Below are 20,004 nucleotides of genomic sequence, written 5' to 3'. Positions count from 1 at the left end.
TGCATCCTGACTGCGGGGCTGACACCGCTGGACTTGTCTGTCCAAACCCCTAGAGCTGCGGGACCAGCGTGCCTATCTCCGATGGGCGCTACTTGCTAATAAAGAAGTCCCTGGGGATGGGGACAGAAGTGTCCTCATGCTACACGCTGGGTGGTGGTAGCCCTGGGAAGTGGGGGCAGAGAACGGAGGGGACAGAGTGTTCTTTGACATCATCTGTGATGTCTTCGTTGTTTTATTCTTGAAAATATAAACACGCTGATCAAGATCAATTTGCGGCAACAGGGAAGCGGTTTTCAGAGTATTCTCTGTACTTCTCTCTGTTCGGAAGACGTCTTCAAAAATAAGCGCCAGCAGCGTGTTCTGTTGCTACCAAACTCTGTCTGCCCCGCTCCATCCATAAAATATTTCCCTGAGATCAATGCCCCCAAATTAGGACGACCCTTTCTAGACGGACGTGTCCGGCATTCGTTTTCATAATTTGCAAAGAAATGATGGGCTGCAGCCGGCTGAGCTCGGCCACAGCAAAACCATTGCAATTCGAGCACTGGCCATGCGTTCTGCAGGCTGTGGGATGTGTGCACATAAGGGCACAGCCAGAGGAAGGCACTCCCCGCTCCCCGGACCGACAGGAAAGAAGTGGGATTTGCTGGGCACTAGGGGGTATGGGCTGCACTTCCTGGCTGTGCGTGGAGCAGAGATGGGGATCCAGCACACGCCACACCAGCCCAGCACCTCGGTCTGATCTCCTGGTCACCGAGAGTGGGGAAGGGAGGGTTCTTCTCTGACCCGCAGAGCCGCTGAGAAGAGCCTGACCCCGAGCCCTGTCTGCTCCTGATCCTCTCTCATGCTCTCCTACAGCAGCTCCGTGGCCCCGGGTAGGAGGGGGAGGGAGGTTCTGCTTTCTATCCCTGCTCTGCCCGTGGGGGCCACTCACGGGGGACCTCACTCACAGCAGCATCACCATTAGAACTTCATCAGGAGAAGGTCCCCTGATAATGGTGGGTGCCTGTGGAGAGGAGCAGGGCTGGGTGTCCAGCCCAGAGGGGGACAGTGGATTCTAAGTTCCTCGCGGAGGTGCTGAGAAGGATGCCCTGGTCTGTGCCTGTGCTCCCAGAGCTTCAGCAGGGCTGACGTCCGTGCACCCCAGGCAGCCACTGGCCATCGGGGGGCCGTGAAATCCTGAGAGGCCTGCGGGCCCACCAGGAAAGAGCGGCTCACCCAGACCCTCCCCAGTGCGACACCCAACCCCCAGCACAACCAGGGCCCACCTCACCGGGCTTTTGGCGGACCAGGTGAGTGTTCTGAAGCGTGCTGAGTCCTATTAGGTGCTAACATGGCCTTCAGAGAAAACGTGACCCAGCACCCCCTCCAGCCCTCGCCTGGGTCCCAGGATTTGCTGGGCGCTAGGGACAATGCAACCACGTTGTCTCCAGGCGGGTGACTGGATCATAACCTGACCAGGCACTGCGCACCCACCGCCCTGCTCCCCTCCCCCCATCCCCGCCCTGGGGCCGCCCGCTGGCAGTACCTGAAGTCCAGGAAGGCGCAGTACAGGAACAGCTGGTTGCTGCTGTTGGTGGCCTTGCTGCGCTGACTGTGGGACTGAAACGAAAGGGCGGAAATGCTTCATGAGGCCGCTGGAGAGGCCAGGCTCCCAACACTGAGCTCAACACCCCACCCGCAGCCCCCGGGACCTCAGGGTGGTGTTGCAAGAGGCCACAGACTCCTTCTCAGCCCTATCGTGGTCAGAGGGCCACGGCATCCAGCCCACATCACAGTCCCCTCTCCTTCGCCCACTCCAGCCTGGAAGCCAGGGCTTCTGTCTCAGGGCCTTTGCACTTGCTGTGTCCTCCCTTAAGGATGCTTTTCCCCCAACACATGCCCCCCATTTACCGTGGGTCTATGTGACATGTCAGTCGCAGTGGCGCCTTCCTGCCGCTCCAACAGCAGCCCGAGCAGCCCGCCCCTTCCTCTCGCCTATGCTCTTTCCAGCCTTGCTTGCCAGGCAGGAGGACACGCCTTCCCGTAGCCGCTCGCTCGCTCTCTTACCCCCGGGGAAGCATACACAGCAGGGCTGCTCCGTCCGGGGCACTGCTGTGCCGCTTGTGCCCGGCCAGAGAAGGCCCACAGCAGGCGCTCACTTCAGACTGGTTGAGTGAGAGGACAAAGGAACAACCAAGCGACCGGACCAACCCGTGACCTTGTTCCTAGGACTCTTGTTCTCCCCACAGAGAGAAAACTCCAGGCCCTGGACCTCTCCGCGATGCCAGCTCAGGCCCGCGACCACAGCTGCTCTGCCCGAAGCATGTCGCAAGGGGTCCGCCAGGGGCTACAGCAGGAAGCTCGGGAAGCCGGGGCTGCTCCTGGACACACCATGTCCCACAGACGCACAGTCATAAAGTCAGGACCTCTCCCGCGGCTGCCCACCTTTCCCACCATCTCATGTGCTCCTAAGACCCTACCCCAGCTCTACGGTGGGGCCGCATGGGCCACCGTGGGAGTCAGCCTTCTGCAGGGCAGGGGAGCAATGGGACAGTTCCCTGCCACCTCAGCTCCAGACGTACCAGCTTCTCCTTCCCGTCACATACGCGCCTGCAGCAGCCCTGATGGGTGCCCCCTGCGGCCATCACAAACTCCGTCCTCCGCTTCACACGAGGACCACGGCGGGTAGTCCCCCAGTGCACAACATGGTGACCTCAATGCCACGTCTTCCTGATATCTTGGCAAAACACAGAGTACGTGGAAGTACTTGCTGCATGAGTCACAGTGGAAGTGCCACCTTACAGGCACGGTTTCCGAGGGCAGCAGCACGGCCCACTGCGCGGGGCCGCAGGAGAAGGTGCATCAGAAACCAACTGGCCGTCCTCTCCGCGCACATGCCGCATCAGGGCACAGGGACTGGTGCTCAGGGAGACAGGTTCAGCTGAGCCTCAAACCCAAAAGAAGCTGCAGGGACCACACAGCACAACCCCAGACTCGAGAGATCCTTACTCCATTCCCAGACTCTGTCCAAGGAGCCCGACACAGGACACCGCAGAGTGTGGTTCTCCAAGTGCCGCAGTCAGGAGCCTGGCACGGCCTATCCCTGTGCCTCTCCAAGGGCAGAAGCCAGGGCTGGGGGTGGGGACAGCAGCTTAGGTTTTCACAAGCCCTTGAATTTGAGGCCACCTGCCCCTCCCCATGCCATGTCCCAGCCATCGTGAGTATCACGCTCAGACACGGAGACCCCTCCTGCAGCCGCTTGGGGACAAAGGATATTGTCAGCCAAGGAACCACGACACACAAACCCACCAAATCCGAAGTACTGATAAGGACCAGGTGCTTGCCCCCACCTGGAATCGCCTAGGTGCCCTTGGCCCGAGTGGCCCTGGGCCTGCCCCAGGACAACATCAGGGGTCACTGTGCATGGACGGGCATACCTGTGTGTTCCCATGCGACAGAAAGGCAGGTGGACACCAGCCAGGACAGGAGGGAACCTGAAGCCGGGCTCACGGAGGACCTGGGCACGGAGGTCTGGAGGAAGAAGTGACGCCACCCCCTCTGACTGCAGCGTGTAGCCGGCTCAGCCCCCTTCTTGCCACTGAGGCCTCGCCCGGTCCCCCTCTGACTCCTGATCCACATTCATGGGGATTTAAAAATCAGCCCGACTGCAGCCCCGAGCACGTGTGTGGTCGGAAGGGCGGAGGTGCAGACGGAGCTCCCGGGGTCTGGAGCCAAGGTCACACCCTGAGTCGGGAACCTCCTGGCCTGGCAGCCGGGGCTCCTCCTGACGCAGAAACAGCAGAGGGCCTCCTCATGTCTGGATGCGCAATCCAACTGGAACAGAGGCCCTCAGCACGTCTCCAAGAAAGGAGGCCTAGAATGTTCCCAGGAGCTTGAGTTGTGAACACATGGGAGTGGTACAGCCAGAAAGAGGAAGGTGAGTCATCGAGTCACGGCCCGATTTCCCGGAGAAATGAGGGAGGCGTTAACGCCCAATGGCCTTGCAAGTGCAGGGACCAGGAAATGGGGCCCAGGGCAGAGCCATCATCTGACCCCTTCCTGTGCCCTGACGATGGGCCCAAGCGGTCAACAGAGACAGGGTCTTCAGCAAAGAGCTTTTCCTGCGTCCAGCCTCCTGACTGCCCCAGACTCACCTCCCTGAGGTGTCACAAGGCCCTAGAGCACCTCCTGCGGGGTTGGAGACTTCCTCAGACAACCCAAATGCTAGGAAGACGTCAGTGGGACTAACCAAGTATTTACTTGTGCTCTTCGTAATCAAGGTACAGAAAGGCACCTGCTTCTCAGGAGAGGAGAAAAATCCATCAGACAACAACCTGTCAATGTTCCTTGCTTGGAAATCTGCGTTTCATCCAGGTGTATGGTTTTTCCTACAAACACGGTGGGGAGCACCTGCCTGTCCCTCCCCCAAGCAAACACACAGAACACTCTATGATTCTCAGTTCTGACCCTCAGCAGAGCACTGGAAGCACTCAGGGCCCCACGCCCGGCGCAGGAGGCAGGGGCTCCGGGATGTGAGCCTGCCCCCCTCTTGCCCCCACCCAGCTCATCTCACCGCAAGCCAGGGGCCAGCGCTCCAAGTGGCCGAGATGTCCCACCGCGGAGGAAAGCAGGAAAAACAGAAGTCATCTTGGGAGACTGATGAGGAGCCCCTTCAACCAGCCTCCAAGTCCCGGGGTGTGTGAACGTGTCTTACCTCTGTGAGCTCAGCAGGCGGACACATCCCCTCCCCAAAACTGCTCACACAGGCCCTGGTGGCTGGGGCGGGGCCCCACGGAGGAGACAGCGGAGGAATCACCTCCAGAAAGAGGGTGGAGGGCAAAAGGTCAGATGGGGGAGGTTTTTGTCTCAATGGAGCAGGGACTCACTGTCCCATGCAGGGCCCAGCAAAAGTGGGCAGCATGGGGAAACTGAGGACACACCCGTGTGCTGCATTAACCATTCACCCCAGGCTGCCTGGGGACCACAGGCGCCCTTGTTCAAGGTGTCAATCAGGTCACCTGAGGACACCCCGAAGGCCCTGACCCAGGCCCTTGCCCTGCCCCCCCTGTCCAAATGCTGCCGGAACGCCCTCCTACCCAGACCTTCCAGGCACATGAGGCCCCTTTGAGCCGGACGTGGCTGGACTCTGGTCTGTCCTGTCAAGGGACACGTCCTGACCATATGATGTAGGCGCCCGTGCGATGCCAGCATGAGCTCATTTTTATCTTCAGGTGACAGCCCAACCCCCACAACCTGCCTCTTCCGTGCACCTGCAGCTAAGCACAGCAGGAGGTCAGCATGTGCCAGGGCCACCTGGGACCAGGGTCAGAGGTGCCACGGAGCCCTGGGGGCCAGGAGCCCGGGGAACAGGGGGCCCGCACATCTCTGAAAACGAGCTTGCCCGTCCTTCCTCTGTCCCTGTGGGATTCTGGGACCCTCAGGAGGGAGCGGCATTCCCAACAGTGCCCTTCCCACATCCTCCGTCCTGAGGACTTGGGACCCTCCCCTGGCAGCTCCGGGTCAGCCCCGCGGGAGAGGACACTGCTGGGACGTCACACGGGGGCTGCCATCAGAACCGACTGCTGCAGCATGCAACCGAGAACATTTTCAAGTCCTCCCCCGGGGCCCAGGTGTCCCCAAGTCCTGAAGTTCTCGGTGAACAAGGCACCAACAGAGCCGGATGGGACCCCGAGTGCAGCACAGAGCAAACCCGGGGAGCCGGAAGGAGGCGGGAACGTGGGCGAGAGGGTGCCTGTGAGCTCGCTCTTGTCCACGTGGGACTTGGGGGCGTTTCATCCCCATGTCATGTGAACGAGCAGCAGAAATTCTTGCTTTTTAGAAAAGAAACTGTTTGTGCAACTGGCATTAAGTCACAGACGCTGTGCGTGTTTGCTGCTGCTCCCAGCGCCCAGCACTGCCACACACATTCGGTCCCAATTCCGTAGATGGGGTCGAGGCTCCTTCCCGGCCTGGAGTGCCAGCATTTCCCTCCTCCAGCCCCGGCCCCTCTGGTTAACCACAGGGACACCAGGGGTCCCCAGAAGCCCCTACAGGGAAGGGCGGCCCCCAGACCCCGGTCTCAGTCCTCTCCGCCCTCCCCCTTCTAGTCCAAGACACGAGGCTGGCAAACACATCCCGACCAGTCGGAATTCAGACAGATTCACACAAGGTGCAACATCTTTCCTCTGGGAAACTCGGGATTCTCAGTTTGATTTCCTCCCATTAGAACACATGCTGCTTAAAGAACCAGGTTCAGTGCTTAAGAAAGTGCCTTCTGTGTGCTCAGAAGCCCGAGATACTGCGGGGCTGACAGGAAGGCAGCAGCCGGATGGCCAGAGCAGGGAACCCAGGAAGACCCCGCACGGGGGTGGGAACATGTGTGCGGCGGAGCGGAGCGGCTCCGGAAAGGAAGCACACTTGTCCCCACACGTGGCACCAGGCCAAGCGGGCACCCGTGCGCGAGGGCAGAAACCCACACACACCTCACCTGAACCCCACGCCTCACACAGAATCGACCGGAGATGGGTCCCTCGTTGAGCGTTAAACAGAAAGTACAGGCCTTTACAAGAGAACACAGGAGAAACCCTGCAGAGCCGGAGCCCACTGAAGAACACTTGGCTAGGACGCCGGAAACAATCCGTGAAACTTCAAGAATGAGTGCACTGGACTTCCTAAAACGACAACCTCCAGCTCGGCGAGACACTGTGTGAGCAGGACACGAAGACAAGCCACGGACGAGCAGCGCACACTTATGAAGCACACGTCTGACCCGGGAGTGACGTCTAGAACGGATTCCCACAACTCAACTCTAAAACACAACACAGAGAACCAGTGAGAAGACGGACCAGGGCCAGGAGGAGACCTCTCCCTGGAGAAGGACAGGCAGCGAGCAAAGGAGCGCCGGGACACGCCAATGCTGCGGCCGCCGGGGACTCGACCGCAGCCGGACAAGGGAAATAAAGCCACGGACAGCACCAGCCGCAGACGACACCCACACCGCGGCCCTCACACCTCGCTGCTGGAAAGGCCAGTGGGACAGGCCCTCCGGAAAACAGTCTGGAACTTTAAAAAAATTATTAAGGATCCTTACCCTGTGACCCTACAGATACACTCCTGGGCGTTCATCCCGGAGAAATGCCAGCGGTGTCTCCAGAAAACCACCCCCCCATGGCTGTTCACAGCAGCTCTCCTTGCGCGAGCCAACACTGGGGACGACCCACACCTCCCACACGCGCGGAGTGGTTGGGGACACTGGAGCCCCCGGCGTGGGGGGTACTGCCCGGCCTCGAAAACCCATCAACCTGACACAGCAACAACCAGGACGGGCCTCAGGCATGCGTGTGAGTGACAACAGCCAGGCCTGAAAGAAAACACGCGGTGCGACTGTCTTCATGGCTTTCTCAGAAGGACGGATTAGGAGATGGGCCGGACCGCTGGTGAGGGTGGGACCGTGCAACAAGAGACAGTTTTGGGGATAACACCAGGGGGCAGCCCGGTGTCTGTGGCGGTCCTGGGAGTCCACACCTAACTCACACCGACAGGCTATACCTGCGTGCCGACGCCCGCACTGGTTCTGCGGCCGCACGCCAAGTTCTAGCGTCCCTAACAGTACCTAACAGTGGGGGAGACCACGTGTACGGCACACGGACCACCTTCTGCCGCCTTTGCAGCTTCCTGTGGCTCTCTCCCTGTCCCGAAATAAAGGGCTTTAAAAGGGTTAAACGGGCATGGGATCAACTCTAACAGAGCCAGGTGTTCCAGCCGGAGGCACACGCGGAAGGGACCGGCCACTGAGCGGGGCTTAGACCTTCAGGCCCCACCTGGCGGAGGCTGCGCAGGCTCGTGCTATCCTTCCGTCAGCCAGCGAAGGGGCCCCAGGCAGCAGACGGTGCTCTCGTCAAGGGAGACGGTGCGACCGACCCTCCCCGGCTCCCCAGGACCTCCTGTCTCTAGTCTGTGGCCCCCACAGAGTACCCCACAGTCGGTCCACCCAGGACCCCGCTCCTTCCCTGGGCTTCCTTCCACCTCCGGGGGCCCCAGGGGCTCTGCACACACCCACGTTTGCATCCTGAGGCGGATTCTTTGTTCTCACTGTGAAGCCCGGCGTCCCCTGTGTGGTCCTGGCCAGAAACAAGGGAAGCTCTTATTCCTTACTCTGCGGAGGGCCGGCCGCAGCGCCCCCACCCCCGGCGTCAGCGCCCACCCTCCACCCACATCAAAGCGGTCAGCCTTTGCTCCTAGCCCTCTTTCTGTGACATTTTTCTTCCCAGACGCCTCTTGCTCATGGAATATTTGTGTTATAAATTGTTTCTCCCTGGACACCTGGCTTGAATCTTTTAAAAATGTTCTGCAAACTTAATTTTAATGTCATCTGTACTGTGATACAAGAAAGAAAAGAATCAGCGCTTCAGCCACGGCTTCAGCCATGGTCGGCTGGCCTCTTGGGGTGGGGCTCTGCCATTGCCTCTGGTCCCTGCACGGTGGGGCCTGCACCCCAGACCCGCTACGCGCGCTTGGTCTCTGTGCAGGTGGAAGGCGCACCCAGCTGTCCTGAAGTCGATCCCCTTGTCGGTTCCCGTTTCCGGTGCCGCATGTCTGAGAGCTTTCCGACAGCCAGGAAGTCTTCCTGGGTTGAAAGCTGCGGTTTGGCCTCTCACACGCGTCTGAAACAAAGGACGGGCGATGGAAACAGATCAGGGCTGCTCCCACGCCTACCAGCCCTCCTCAACTGGGAGGAAAATGGATTGTTTTCATTACACAACGTACAGAGCAGAAATTGCAATATAAAGTGTTAGCTGCCGGATTTGCAGACACTCGGGAAGCTGCGATTATAGGTGTGCCCCAGAGGGCCACGCTGGGGAGGGCCATACATTCACTGCTCTGTAGGTGACGGTGTGAGCTGGAAAGGTTATAAAACTCGGATCAATTTTACAACCTGGTTCTGTGGCCGCTAATGATAATGGGCTGTGTTTGGTATCTTGAACTCCCCCATAAACAACATTAAAAATGATGCTGTTTGCCCTGAAAGGTGCATGGTCTTACTCAGAGCAGGGAGGAACGCAGAACCCAATGCATGCCTTCTAGAACCATCAAGGACACAGGTGCTCAGGGAACCCTCCGTCCTTGGGCTCTGTCAACCCATTTCCTGATTTGCTTCTCTATTTTACACACTCATAAGTAAAACAGCCTAATCCAAAGTTTCCTAAGCTTTAAACACATGGAAAAAAACATCCTTTTTTAATAAGATACTGTCCTCCCTTTAAGTTATCTTTCCACGTGTTAAGACAGCACTTTTCACAAAGGTGGAATCCTGACTCTCAACCAGATCTGAGGTAAACAGCTGTTAAAGGAAATTACTGGACTCACTAGTGAGCGAGGCTGCGGCTTCCAAAGCATCACACCCAAATGAGCCATCGGGAATGTGGAAGGAAAGGAGCAGACAGGACACCGGCGAAGTGACCGACCGGCTGACCGCGCACGCTGGGCAGGCGAGACCTCAGTGCACAGAACAGAGGTTCCAAACGCCCACTGCGGAGCCAGCAGGCAGTAACCCAGAAGGCAGGAGGCCTCCTGACCGAGGCGGACAGAACACAGTTTGTCTGTCCAAGAGCCGCAGGTCCTGACTTCGAGCACAGCCCTGGGAACTTCTGAAATGAACACCTGTCCTCGGAGCACAAAAAGCAGGCCAGAGCCTTTCCAAACCACTGTGTGAGCTTCTGGGGAGAAGCTTTTATTGAACGACACAAACCTTCCTGATCTGGCAGGACGCGCTGGTGGCCGTGAGCAGCCGTGAACACAGAAGCGTTCGGAGAAAAAACAAAGAACACGTTGATAACACATGGGGCATCAGTACGAGGACGAAGAGGCAGCCGTGAGCCCACGGAAGGGAAAGGGCGAGGGACAGACGGGGAGCAGCATGCGCGGTCCTCGTCTGCTCGTGGTGGGGCAGGTGTGATCCCACGGGAGGACCTCAGAGGAGGCAGGGACAGCCCCGCTGGGGGAGGCGCCTGGAGCAGCAGCATGGGCTGGTCCGATCCAGGGCTGGGGGGCCGGATATGAGCGCACGGCCTGGCTGCGTGTATGCACGAGGACTACCGGCCCTGAGCACAGGTGCAGCAGGCCAGGAGAGCCCCCAGGGCTTGTGCTGGGACCAAGCCTGGCGGCCTCGCTCTATCCCCCAGGCCGCTGCAGGTCTGGCAGCTGAGGCTCACAGCCGCGTCTCGCAGGCCCCAACAGCGTCACAGTCCCCATGGCTCCATCCTGTGCGTGACCTCAGCCCCGCCTTCACGGAGCCGGCCTCGCTGAGCCGCCGAGTAAGCAGGAGTCCCGGCGCTGCCTTCCAGCTGCTCACGCCCGCTCCCGCTGCGCTGTCTTGCCGTAGTTCCTCCTCTGCCCTTCTGTCCAGAGACAAGCCCTCACTGCTGGGTCCAAGTTAGTCTGTGCGTTTCTTCCCCTGACTAGTCTTGAGACAAGCAGCCCATCCCTGCTGCGGGAGGGAAACAGGCTCGGCAACACGACACCACCTCACCCTCACCCCCAGGAGCCCCGGAAGTCGTCCCTTGACTCCCCAGTGACGGTGACGGTGACCGTGAACAAGCGCAAGAACTCTGCCTGCGGCCACTGTGCTCTCGCCCCCGACGGAAGGTGTGCCGGCTGCAGAGCACACACTGGGGCCGGGGTCAGGGGCAGACGGGAAGACACAGAGTGGGAATGTGCCGTGACCCATGTTTGGTCGGTGACCCCTGACCTCCAAGAGCCAGTAGCAAGAGATGGAGCACCTCGGGCACCGGCCCTGCCCAGGACTGGACCCTCAGGCAGCTGCGGCCCTGTTCCGTGGCTTCCTCTATTGGACCCCACCAGGCCCTGAGCCAGCGGCTGAGGCAGGAACTTGGTGCCACCAGACACGGGGAGCGGGCTCCAGGGACAACGCTCAGAGCCAGTTGGTGGGCAGGAGGCTCCTCGGCTCTGTTCCTGAGGCCCCTCTCTCCTAAGAGCTTGTCCTTCCTGGTCTGACCAGGGGCCGCTGTGTAGGCAGACCCAGACGAGTCAAGAGGATGAGACCTCCACACAGACCACATAGATCAGGGCGGAGAGGACGGAAGAGGTTGGAGCCGTCCCCTGGCACGGCTTGAGCCCCTCCCCAGGCAGGAGTCCATCCCCCGTCCAGCCGCGGACAGGAGGACGCCCTCCCTGCCTTGAAATCCACGAGTGCCGGTCAGGAACGGCTGTAATGTGTCCACCACCGCCCTGAAGAGCCCACGCTCCAGAAAGTATGTCATTGCCAGGATTTCCTAATCATTTACAGGGAGGTCCCCTGATGGAAATGTACTGCTTAAACACAAACACCCAAGTTCTGTGTCAGATAAAGAGCAGAAAATGACATGGTGCGCACCATTGGCTGCTCCTGGCGTCAGTCACAGGAACGAGGGGTTCTTGCTTTTAGGGGCATAGCTGCCTCGCCCTACACCTCACACAGGTGCAAACAGGTAGGAGCAATGGACTGCCATCATACTTCCGGCTGAACCCCAGTGCTGGACTTGGAAGCAGGCTCGGTTCGCCACTCTGGAAATCTGGGCAGCAAACTGCTAGCTGTGTCCCATGGGAGCAGCTCTGGGACACGCCAGCCACCCAAGGAAAGCAATTCCCAGCTACGTAGGGGGACAGCGTGTCCTCCGAGAACCACATTGGGTTGGCCATGAAGCCACCTTCAGGGACACAACGAGGCTGTGTTGTGGACCACTGGTGGGCCAGGAGCGAAGGCCATCCAGCTGGGACACGCGGGGTCCACTACCTCCTGCACAAATGCCGCCCTGTGCAGCAGAGGCTCCAAGCATTTGCCGACAAAGTCTTTGTGCCCAGTTTCATAGGGACCAGACCACAGGGACAGGAGCAAGCCAAAGCAGAGGAGAGATGACTTCCTGACCACCCAGGGTGACATCTGTAAACCACAGACAAGTGTCACACTTTCTAGGCCATCTGAGTGTCAGTTCAGACCTCCTCCCACCGCACCTCTCACTGCCCTACTTCTGCCTCTGGGCTGGGGGGCTCTCCATCTCGGCACTAGCCCCCAGGAGAGCCAAGGCCATCCCATGCAACGAAACACATCCCCAGAGCAGATCCAGGCTCCCTCCCTGCAGCCAGCATGGCTGCCCGTCACCAGGCCTCCACCTAGCACACAGCAAGTGGCTCACGATAACGTCAAGTGACTCAGCTGTGAAAGTACCCAACCCCGTGACGGGTGATCCTGGTGCATGAGACTGTTGTGGGTGACGCACAGATGGACACTTTGCACGAACACGGGATGATGGCAGCATGAGCATTCCATCCCCAGAATCTGGCCAGAGCTTCTTAGAGAAGAGGGCATCTGGGTTGAAGAAAAGTTTATCAGTGGCAGACAGGCGCAGGGTACGACTGTGCAAGCACCGCGAGAGGCGAACACAGAGGGGAGAGGCTGCGGGCAGCTCAGGCCGTGCCTGGTGCCGCCGGGCCCACGAGCTTCTCCCTGTCCAGGGCCAGCGGCCGCGCCCAGCACTGCGGCACCCGCTCCACACCCTCAGCTGGCGTAACCCTCATGCTGGCCTGCAGACAGCACAGCGGGCCCACCGTATGCAGAAGGAAGCTGAGACCAGAGACCTCAAGGCCCAGCCCGGGGCCACACAGCTGACCTGTGACGGAGCCAGGGCCTGCACACGGGGTTGGCTCTAGGGCCCGTGCCCTGCCCCAGGCAAAGTGCTGGCTGCTGTCTGTGCTCACTGTGCGCACCCCCCGTGCTCGTCCGGCCTCTTCCTTCCCCCACTCCTCTCCCCTCACTCTGCGTCTTTTCTTGCCAGTGGGTGGAAAAGCGCTGGCCCAGCCCAGCATCAGCAAGGACCCCACGCTGGTCAGGAAGCCAGTGCCCCCAGCATCTCGGAACCCTAGGAACCACTCAGGAGGACACTGGGACTCGGCAGGAGAAGGCCAGTCCTCTCGCGGCCTGGGGAGGAGAGGCAGAGGCCCTGCTGCCAGCCCCCACAGGACAGAGCCGGGTCAGGCTCCCGGGCCCCAAACACGGGTTTGTCCCACAGTGTAGAGGAGGGCCACGCCAACATCTAAAAACCATCCCATCCTGCCCAGAAATGAGGTCTGTTTTCTCAGAGAATAAGAGTCTTTTATGTGAACTATAAAAAGTTTCTGGATCAACAACCTATTATCATCGTGGAATAAATTACTGGGACGGTGCCTAGTTCAGCCCTCCACCCTGCAAATCCGAGGAGCGCAGGTCACAGAAACTCCCTCCGGGGCCTGCTTGCCAAGGGCCCCCTCCCACTCCCGGCTCTTCCCAGAGGCCGAGGGTGGGAACCCAGGCAGGCAGGGCACACCCCTCCGCATATCTGGGCCCCAGGCCCGAGGAGACACACGGAGGCTCCCCTCCGAGCCCCAAGGACAGTGGCTGACTGCCGTGCTCAGGAAGCCAGTGCGTCTGGCCACCTGCAGGCCAAGCTGAGAAGAAACACTCCCCCCGGGAAGGGGAGCTCAAGGGTGACTCGCAGCCCCAGCCAGGCACCGTCCACACCCTGCCCACGGCTCCAGACAGGCTGCTGGATGCTGTCTCCGACCTCAGCAGCCCCCCGTCTGCAAATAGTGGCCGTAGCCCTGAGCGCCCAGGTCGGGGGCAGGACAGAGGCCCATGACAGATGGACACCTGTTCTCCCTCATGCAGAGCTAAAGGGTCTGAGCAGCGGCGCGTCCGCAGACACGCCCTTCAGAGGCTCTGGTGGAGGCCCTGCTGCCCCACCCCCGACGTGTGGCACAAAGGTGACAAGCGGAGCACTATCCTGGGCTTGAGGACAGGGTCCAGATCCTGGAAGGGGCCAGGGCTCTGGGACAAGCCTGGGGAGTATTCACCTCCAGAGGCGAGCAGCCCCCTGGGGACACGACCGCTCCTCGCTGACAAAGACCCTGGTTTGTGTGAAGGCAGACCTCTTCCCGTGGATTCGGGGCTTTCACAAACCCCAAGAGGTATGGCACAGCCACGGCACCCCAGAGGAGCCAGGTTAGACAGGAAGGCCCCTCCTGCCATCGCTGACTTCTGTCTGGAGAGGATTCCTGTCCCCCGAACAGGCAGCATGACGCAGCTCGAGATTCGATAATGAGATGCAGTAAAGGTGCCGTTGGCACATCCCACGGCCGGCGGCGGATGCGTGTCTGGCCCTGACATTCTCTTCAGCAAGGAGGGCCGCGTCCTGACGGCTCCCTCCGGTGCCTCCTTGTGTCCCCGGCAGCCAGCACGCTGGTTTTCTGTGCTCTGCGAAGAGCCTGCGCCCCAGCAATCAGCGGGCATCCCTGGGAAGCGTGCCGCCAGCAGGTGTCCCCGGGGGAGGACACCTGGGTCCACAGACCCTTGCAGGAAGCATGGGGCGCCGGCACCTCTGCACTTCCAACATCCTGCCCCGCAACAGGACCGGCACACCCAGAAACTAGAAAGGAAGACGTTTGGGTCAAAATCCCAACTTTGAATATTGGTGACTGCTTCGAAACCATCTGAACTTCAGTGCAGGGCATCCTCAGGCCGAACGTGACACAAGGGTCACCACGTTGCAAGGTCAGCTCCAAGAGTGAATGCGACTTCTCAGCTTCACGGCAGCGTTCCTCGTGCGTGGTCCCTCCCGCTGCCCCGTGAGGCTGGTCCCATGCTGCTGCCACCAGCCCCGTGCCCCAGACAAGTCTCAGAGGGTGGGCGCTTCACCCCACATCTCAGAGTTTGTCCAGGGCTACAGCTGGGGCTTTTCCAGAGCTGTCCGAGCCCAAAACCTGTTGGTTTGCACCCTGTGTCATGGGCCGGCTGCCCACCGGGGACTGCACGATGATTTCATGTCCACACAAGTAGAGAAATGGGAGCATTTTCTGTTTAATTATCACGTTTGTTTCCGCATATATTTAAAAATGTGCACCAAACACATGGGCTTGAAGATATCAGTCTTTACCGCTGCCCCCTTCTCCGAAGGACCGACATCAGTTTAGGAGGAGAAAGAAAAGGAGGTAGGGAGGGGAAGTGGGCGGTGATGACGGCCTCCTCGCCGGCTGCCCACGTCCCCCTGACCACCGTCCCCAGATGCCCGTCAGACGAGCAACAACGCTGGGAAGCCCGTGTGGCCACAGTAGAGCTCCCCACGGAGGCTCTTGAGCCATGTCCTGGCTCTCAAGCTTGGGTTCCGTGGGGCAGGAAGGTGACCCACGGGGTCCACCACAGGGCCAGGCTCTGGAGACCCAGCGGCTGGAAGCTCGGATGTGCGTCACTCTGGGCCCCCTTCAGATCCTCCATCTTCCAAGGGAGAAAACAGACAGAATCCTGGTTTTTATGTGCCCAGATGCTCCCCAGGGTGGTGTGGAAGGCTCGGCGCGTCCGTGTTCGCGGGGAGCGCGCTTGGGGAAAAGCCACACCAAGCAGTGGGCTGCCAGGGCAGGATGTGCCGAGTGTCCCCGGGCTGGGATCCACTGGGAGTGAGAACACCACTTGCCTTGTTCCGCTCCGCGAGCGTGGCCTCAGCCCCCGCAGCTGACAACCGCTCAAGATGCAGGCCTGTTTCTACGGAGACCCTGTGGCAGGCCGGTTTGGACTTGCTCCTGCCCGGGATCCGAGAGACAACAAAGTGGATACTTTGCTGTGCCGGCCCCTGGGGGTGGGGGCTCCCCGCAGGGCGGCTGTGCCACCTCCGAGCTTGCACCTGGCCAACTCTGGACCCCCTGGGGACTCAGAGCTCCAGGCTCAGTGTCTATCCCGGGGGACCTGAAGGGGACCGCTGCTTTTCCAATGACCGTGCCTCAACCTCCCCTCTCCCCAAGCACGGGTCCCCCACCCCATCCTGCGGACTTGGCCCCAGTGCATGCCCCACCTAGCTCCTGCCGCCGGCCACATCCCCTTTGTGAGTGTCTGTGGCATATACGTAGAAATCAGAAAATTTCACATACAAGCAGCCCCTCAGGGAAATGGACAGACTGGGGGACAGGATGTACATGCGCTCAAGGTGGCTGGTCAGCGAGCTGGGGAACCCCTACGATGTCCAGTTTTCTCCTGGTGCCAAGGCCAAGGGTCAGGAACGGCTCTCATCAGAGTAGAGGAAGGTGGGTCCTCTTGGTCACCTGGGACTCAGACCAGGCAGGAGCATGTCCCCCAGGGATCCTAAGTGCCCACATGTGTCCCCTACGGGCCACTTCCAGAGCCGCCCCAGGAGGGCAGGCCCAGCCTCTCTGCTGTGTGGTCTTAGTCCTGGGTGGTCACAGTGGTGCTCCTGCCCTCCCGGGCAGCTCTGGCCAGCACCAGACGCAGGGAAGCGCCCTGCTGCTGTCTGCGGCAGGACCAGGGGGTGGGAAATGCGTGTGAGTGATGCCTGCCCTCCTGGGTGGCCAGGCTCACCCCCGCTGGGGCCGTGAGCTGACCTGTGCTCCTCTGCCTCTGTCCGACGGCTGTCCTGCCGGGCATCCCCCTGCCAACCTCTCCCGCCATGCTGGCCATGAGGGGAGGAGCACCTTCCTCCAAACCTCCCCCAAAAGCCCCACTCCTGGTTGACTTTGTATCCCCTTCCAGGCAAATGTCTCAGGGCATCTGCAAGAACCACACTTACGCAGCCAGCCGGCCGAGCCATCCCCCACGTGTACCGCGTGGCCTGAACAATGTTCAAAATTCTTTGAAAATTGCATATTTAAAAAAATAGTCTTGATTCTCTTAAAAAAATAGGGAAAATTCATCAGCTCTAGTTTAGAACACACATGCGCTCTCCACCAACCACTACACCACTCTGAGATGCCACACAAGGAGACACACACCCAGCAGTCAGAAGGCGACGGGAGGGGAGAGACCCCTGCCCGCCAGGGTCCGGGCGCCCACCGCCCGCCGGCCGTCCTGAGAGCCTGGTGTGCGCGTGAGCCCTCGGGATAGGTGCCAAGTCACTTCAGCCCATTGGCAAGAGCTTGGGGACATGTTTCCGAGAGGCTTAAAGATTGGAACCGAGGAGTCGGGGCCCAGCTAGGGCTGCACGCACGAGCTGCCATGAAAACGTGGTGGGGGCCCCGACCAACCGGGGGCAGCCAGCGGCGGTCCTGCACCCCTGACGTGGCCGATCTGTAAAGCCGCATGAGCTTTGCTGAGGCCAGTGAACAAGGAGGGGCATAAGTTGATGCGACTGGGGGGCTCCGTCGGTGAAGCGTCTGCCTGCAACTCAGGTCGTGATCCTGGGATCCTGGGATCCTGGGATCGAGCCCCGTGTCGGGCTCCCTGCTCAGTGGAGAGTCTGCTTCTCCCTCTCCCATTCCTCCAGCTTGTGTTCCCTCTCTCTCACACACAAATAAATACATAAAATCTTAAAAACAAAACAAAAACAAAAAGAAGGGGAATGAGTTCCTTAAAGGCATCGTGGCTCCTCCCTGCGCCGGCGGATGCAAGCAGACCTCCCCACGGCCACCCTGCCTTGCCCGGGTGTGCAGAAAATAGTGAGCCGGTGCACAAACATTTCCCCTGGGTTGTAACCCTGACACGTAACACGCACATGCCTGTGTGAGGGACTGACAGGTGTGTGGGAAACGGGTGTGTTCTTCTTTTCTCTGACTTCTCTCAACGTTGTTCTGATATAACATCTTCAAGGGCGCCTGGGGGGCTCAGTCGGCTGAGTGTCTGACTCTTGGTCTCTGCTGAGGTCATGGTCTCAGGGCCGTGAGCTCGAGCCCAGCTCAGCGGGCATCTGCTGGAGGTTCTCTGCATCTGCCCCTCTCCCCGTTCACATACGCTCTTGGTCTGTCTCTCCCTACAATAAATCTGTTTTAAAAAATTATGGTTTTTCAATTTAAAAATTAATTTAAAAAAATTATGGTTTTTCAAAACATAATAGCAGCGACACGCTGTTTAAGCGATAGGCTGTTGTAGTTTCTAATCCAGAGTCTCTGAATGCCCGAAGGTGGGTGGTGTTGGGGCCAGCCGCGAGCACGGCCTCCGCGCCTCCTGCAGGAAGGCTCAGGTCTGGTGCAGCGAAATCTGCGGGGGGTGGGGTGCAGGGGCCCCAAAGCTGGGCAGGTTTGAGACGCAGGTGAGGCGGGACTTTACTCCACAGACAGGCGCGTCCCACTGCACACGAACTCGGAGATTTGGAGGGTCACAGGTCTGGCCGCAACCCCGCACCTTCCGTCCTGCAGCTCCCCCTACCTGGCTGTGTCACCTGGAAGACGGCACTATCTTTCCCAGCTCCATGTTCCCGTCCTCAAGGTCTCCTGAGCACCCCATGCTGTGTGCAGCCTGACAAGTGAGAATGCGCCCAGCGTGGAGGCTACAGGAAAAGACGAACCCTAACAACATGACCTCGTGAGGCACGTGTTGCCACTGGAAACGGGACACCGCAGCGATGCCCACCCAGTCCAGGAGTGACGGCAAACTGAGACGGGGGCCACTGGGAGCAGCAGGAGCGGGAGTGGGGGGCGCTCCAGGCGGAGGGAACAGCAGGTGCACAGGCCCTGTGGCTGCGGCAGGGGTGGATGAGGAGGGTGGCACAGGGGGGCTAAGACGGGCACACTGGGGAGGGGTTTCTCTTCACCCGACAGGGCAGAGTCCCCAGCAGAGAGGCAGAGGACCTGATGTGCTCCTCCAGGAGGAAGTGCTGCCGCTTTGGGGGGCTGCGGCAGAGGAAGGGGCAGCTAGATCTGTGGGTCCCTGGAAATGCAGGACAAGCAGTAGAGGGGCTGCACACTAGAGCAACAGTGACAGGCTCCGCGGGCACCACTCCGGACGCTCCGTGTAGCGGGACAAACCGGAAATGGGAGCGCAGTTTGCAGACGGTGCAGTAGTTCAGAGGAGAGACGGCGGTGTCCAGGGGAGGCCGGTCACGAGAGTGACCTAGGACAGTAGCCAAAGTCCAGCAGCCAGACTGCCATGTCTTCTTGCTCAGTGACACCGGGCAGCACAGCCAGCAGATGGTGGGCTCCATCCCATCACGAGCTCAGTGCAGACACAAGGGTACCCATGTCCTAGGTCCTCAGCACACCTAGAACTTTCTTTAGTGCCGCATGACACCATGTGTCCCCCCAGGTGTCACCCACCTCGTGAAGGTTGCTGTCTGCCGTCTCCCCAGCAGGTACAGTTGCCGTGGACGCAGCCGTGGGGGACAGTGCAGCTTGTCCCCACACCAGGACCACAGCCACGCACGGGCTTCCCGCACCACATGCCTCCAGCCTGCGCAGAGAGGCGGCTCCAGGCCCCGTTCGCTGAGGCAGGAGCAGCCTGCCTGGATGCCCCGATGAGCCCAGAGAGGATTCCAGGAGTCTGGGCCAACCTCCCAAGAGCTCAGGAAGCCTGCTGTTCCCGTGGGGAGGAGAGGGCACCGAGGGACAATCTGCCCGGCCCTCTCTGTCCCCAGAGCCTGAAACACCGCACACTGCACAGATGTGGGCTCAGTCAGCCTCGGCCGCAGGCGCGAGGAGCAGCTGTCACCACGCCGGCAACCACGAAAACATCAGCCGAGGGGATGGCTGGCTCTGGAAACCTCTGCCTCCCAGACACCAACCCCCAGCCCCCGCCTCACAAAACCGAAAATCAGTTCCATCTAGACACCCCATAGCAGCCCCACACGGTGCCCTGTGGCGAGCAGCTTCTGTGCACAACGAGGACCCAGGTGGGCACCCCCTCTCGCAGGGACAGCCTCATGGACCTCAGGCATGGCAGAGCGTCATGGGCTGCTATGAACACATCTGCACTTACTGGGGCAGGACAGTGACCGCCCACAGAGGAAGCGGCATTCCTCGATGATGCACACGTCCCGGGTGGGCAGAAGGATGGAGCGAAACCATCCGTACGCGGCTGCTGTGGCAGCATGCACATGGCCCACAGAGCCCCTCGCCTCCGACCCTCCCCGCAAAGGTCACGGCAGGATGGCCAGAAATGCCCTGAGGCCCCATGAAACTGTTGGCCTCTTGCACCTGGAGGGGAGGGGCTCAAGGCGAGTGACCCAGGAAGGCTGGTGACTGCCAAGACCCAACCCGTTAGAGCCCAGCCCACAGGCGGGA

General features: G+C 60.1%; 1 protein-coding gene across 3 annotated transcripts in view; it reads right to left on the bottom strand.

Moving 5' to 3' along the window:
- Positions 1–20,004, bottom strand: part of ADGRD1 (adhesion G protein-coupled receptor D1) — a 123,565-nt gene that overhangs the window by 43,259 nt on the left and 60,302 nt on the right. For all 3 annotated transcript variants that reach the window (XM_032309835.1, XM_032309836.1, XM_032309837.1), the window contains one exon: positions 1,529–1,602. In XM_032309835.1, the coding sequence (XP_032165726.1) occupies positions 1,529–1,602 (74 nt within the window). The remainder of the gene's footprint in view (positions 1–1,528; positions 1,603–20,004) is intronic.

Source organism: Mustela erminea, chromosome 13 (assembly GCF_009829155.1).
Source record: "Mustela erminea isolate mMusErm1 chromosome 13, mMusErm1.Pri, whole genome shotgun sequence".
NCBI classification, from domain to species: Eukaryota; Metazoa; Chordata; class Mammalia; order Carnivora; family Mustelidae; genus Mustela; species Mustela erminea.
Note: the sequence above shows the minus strand (reverse complement) of the source record. Positions and strands in the feature narration are given on the sequence as shown.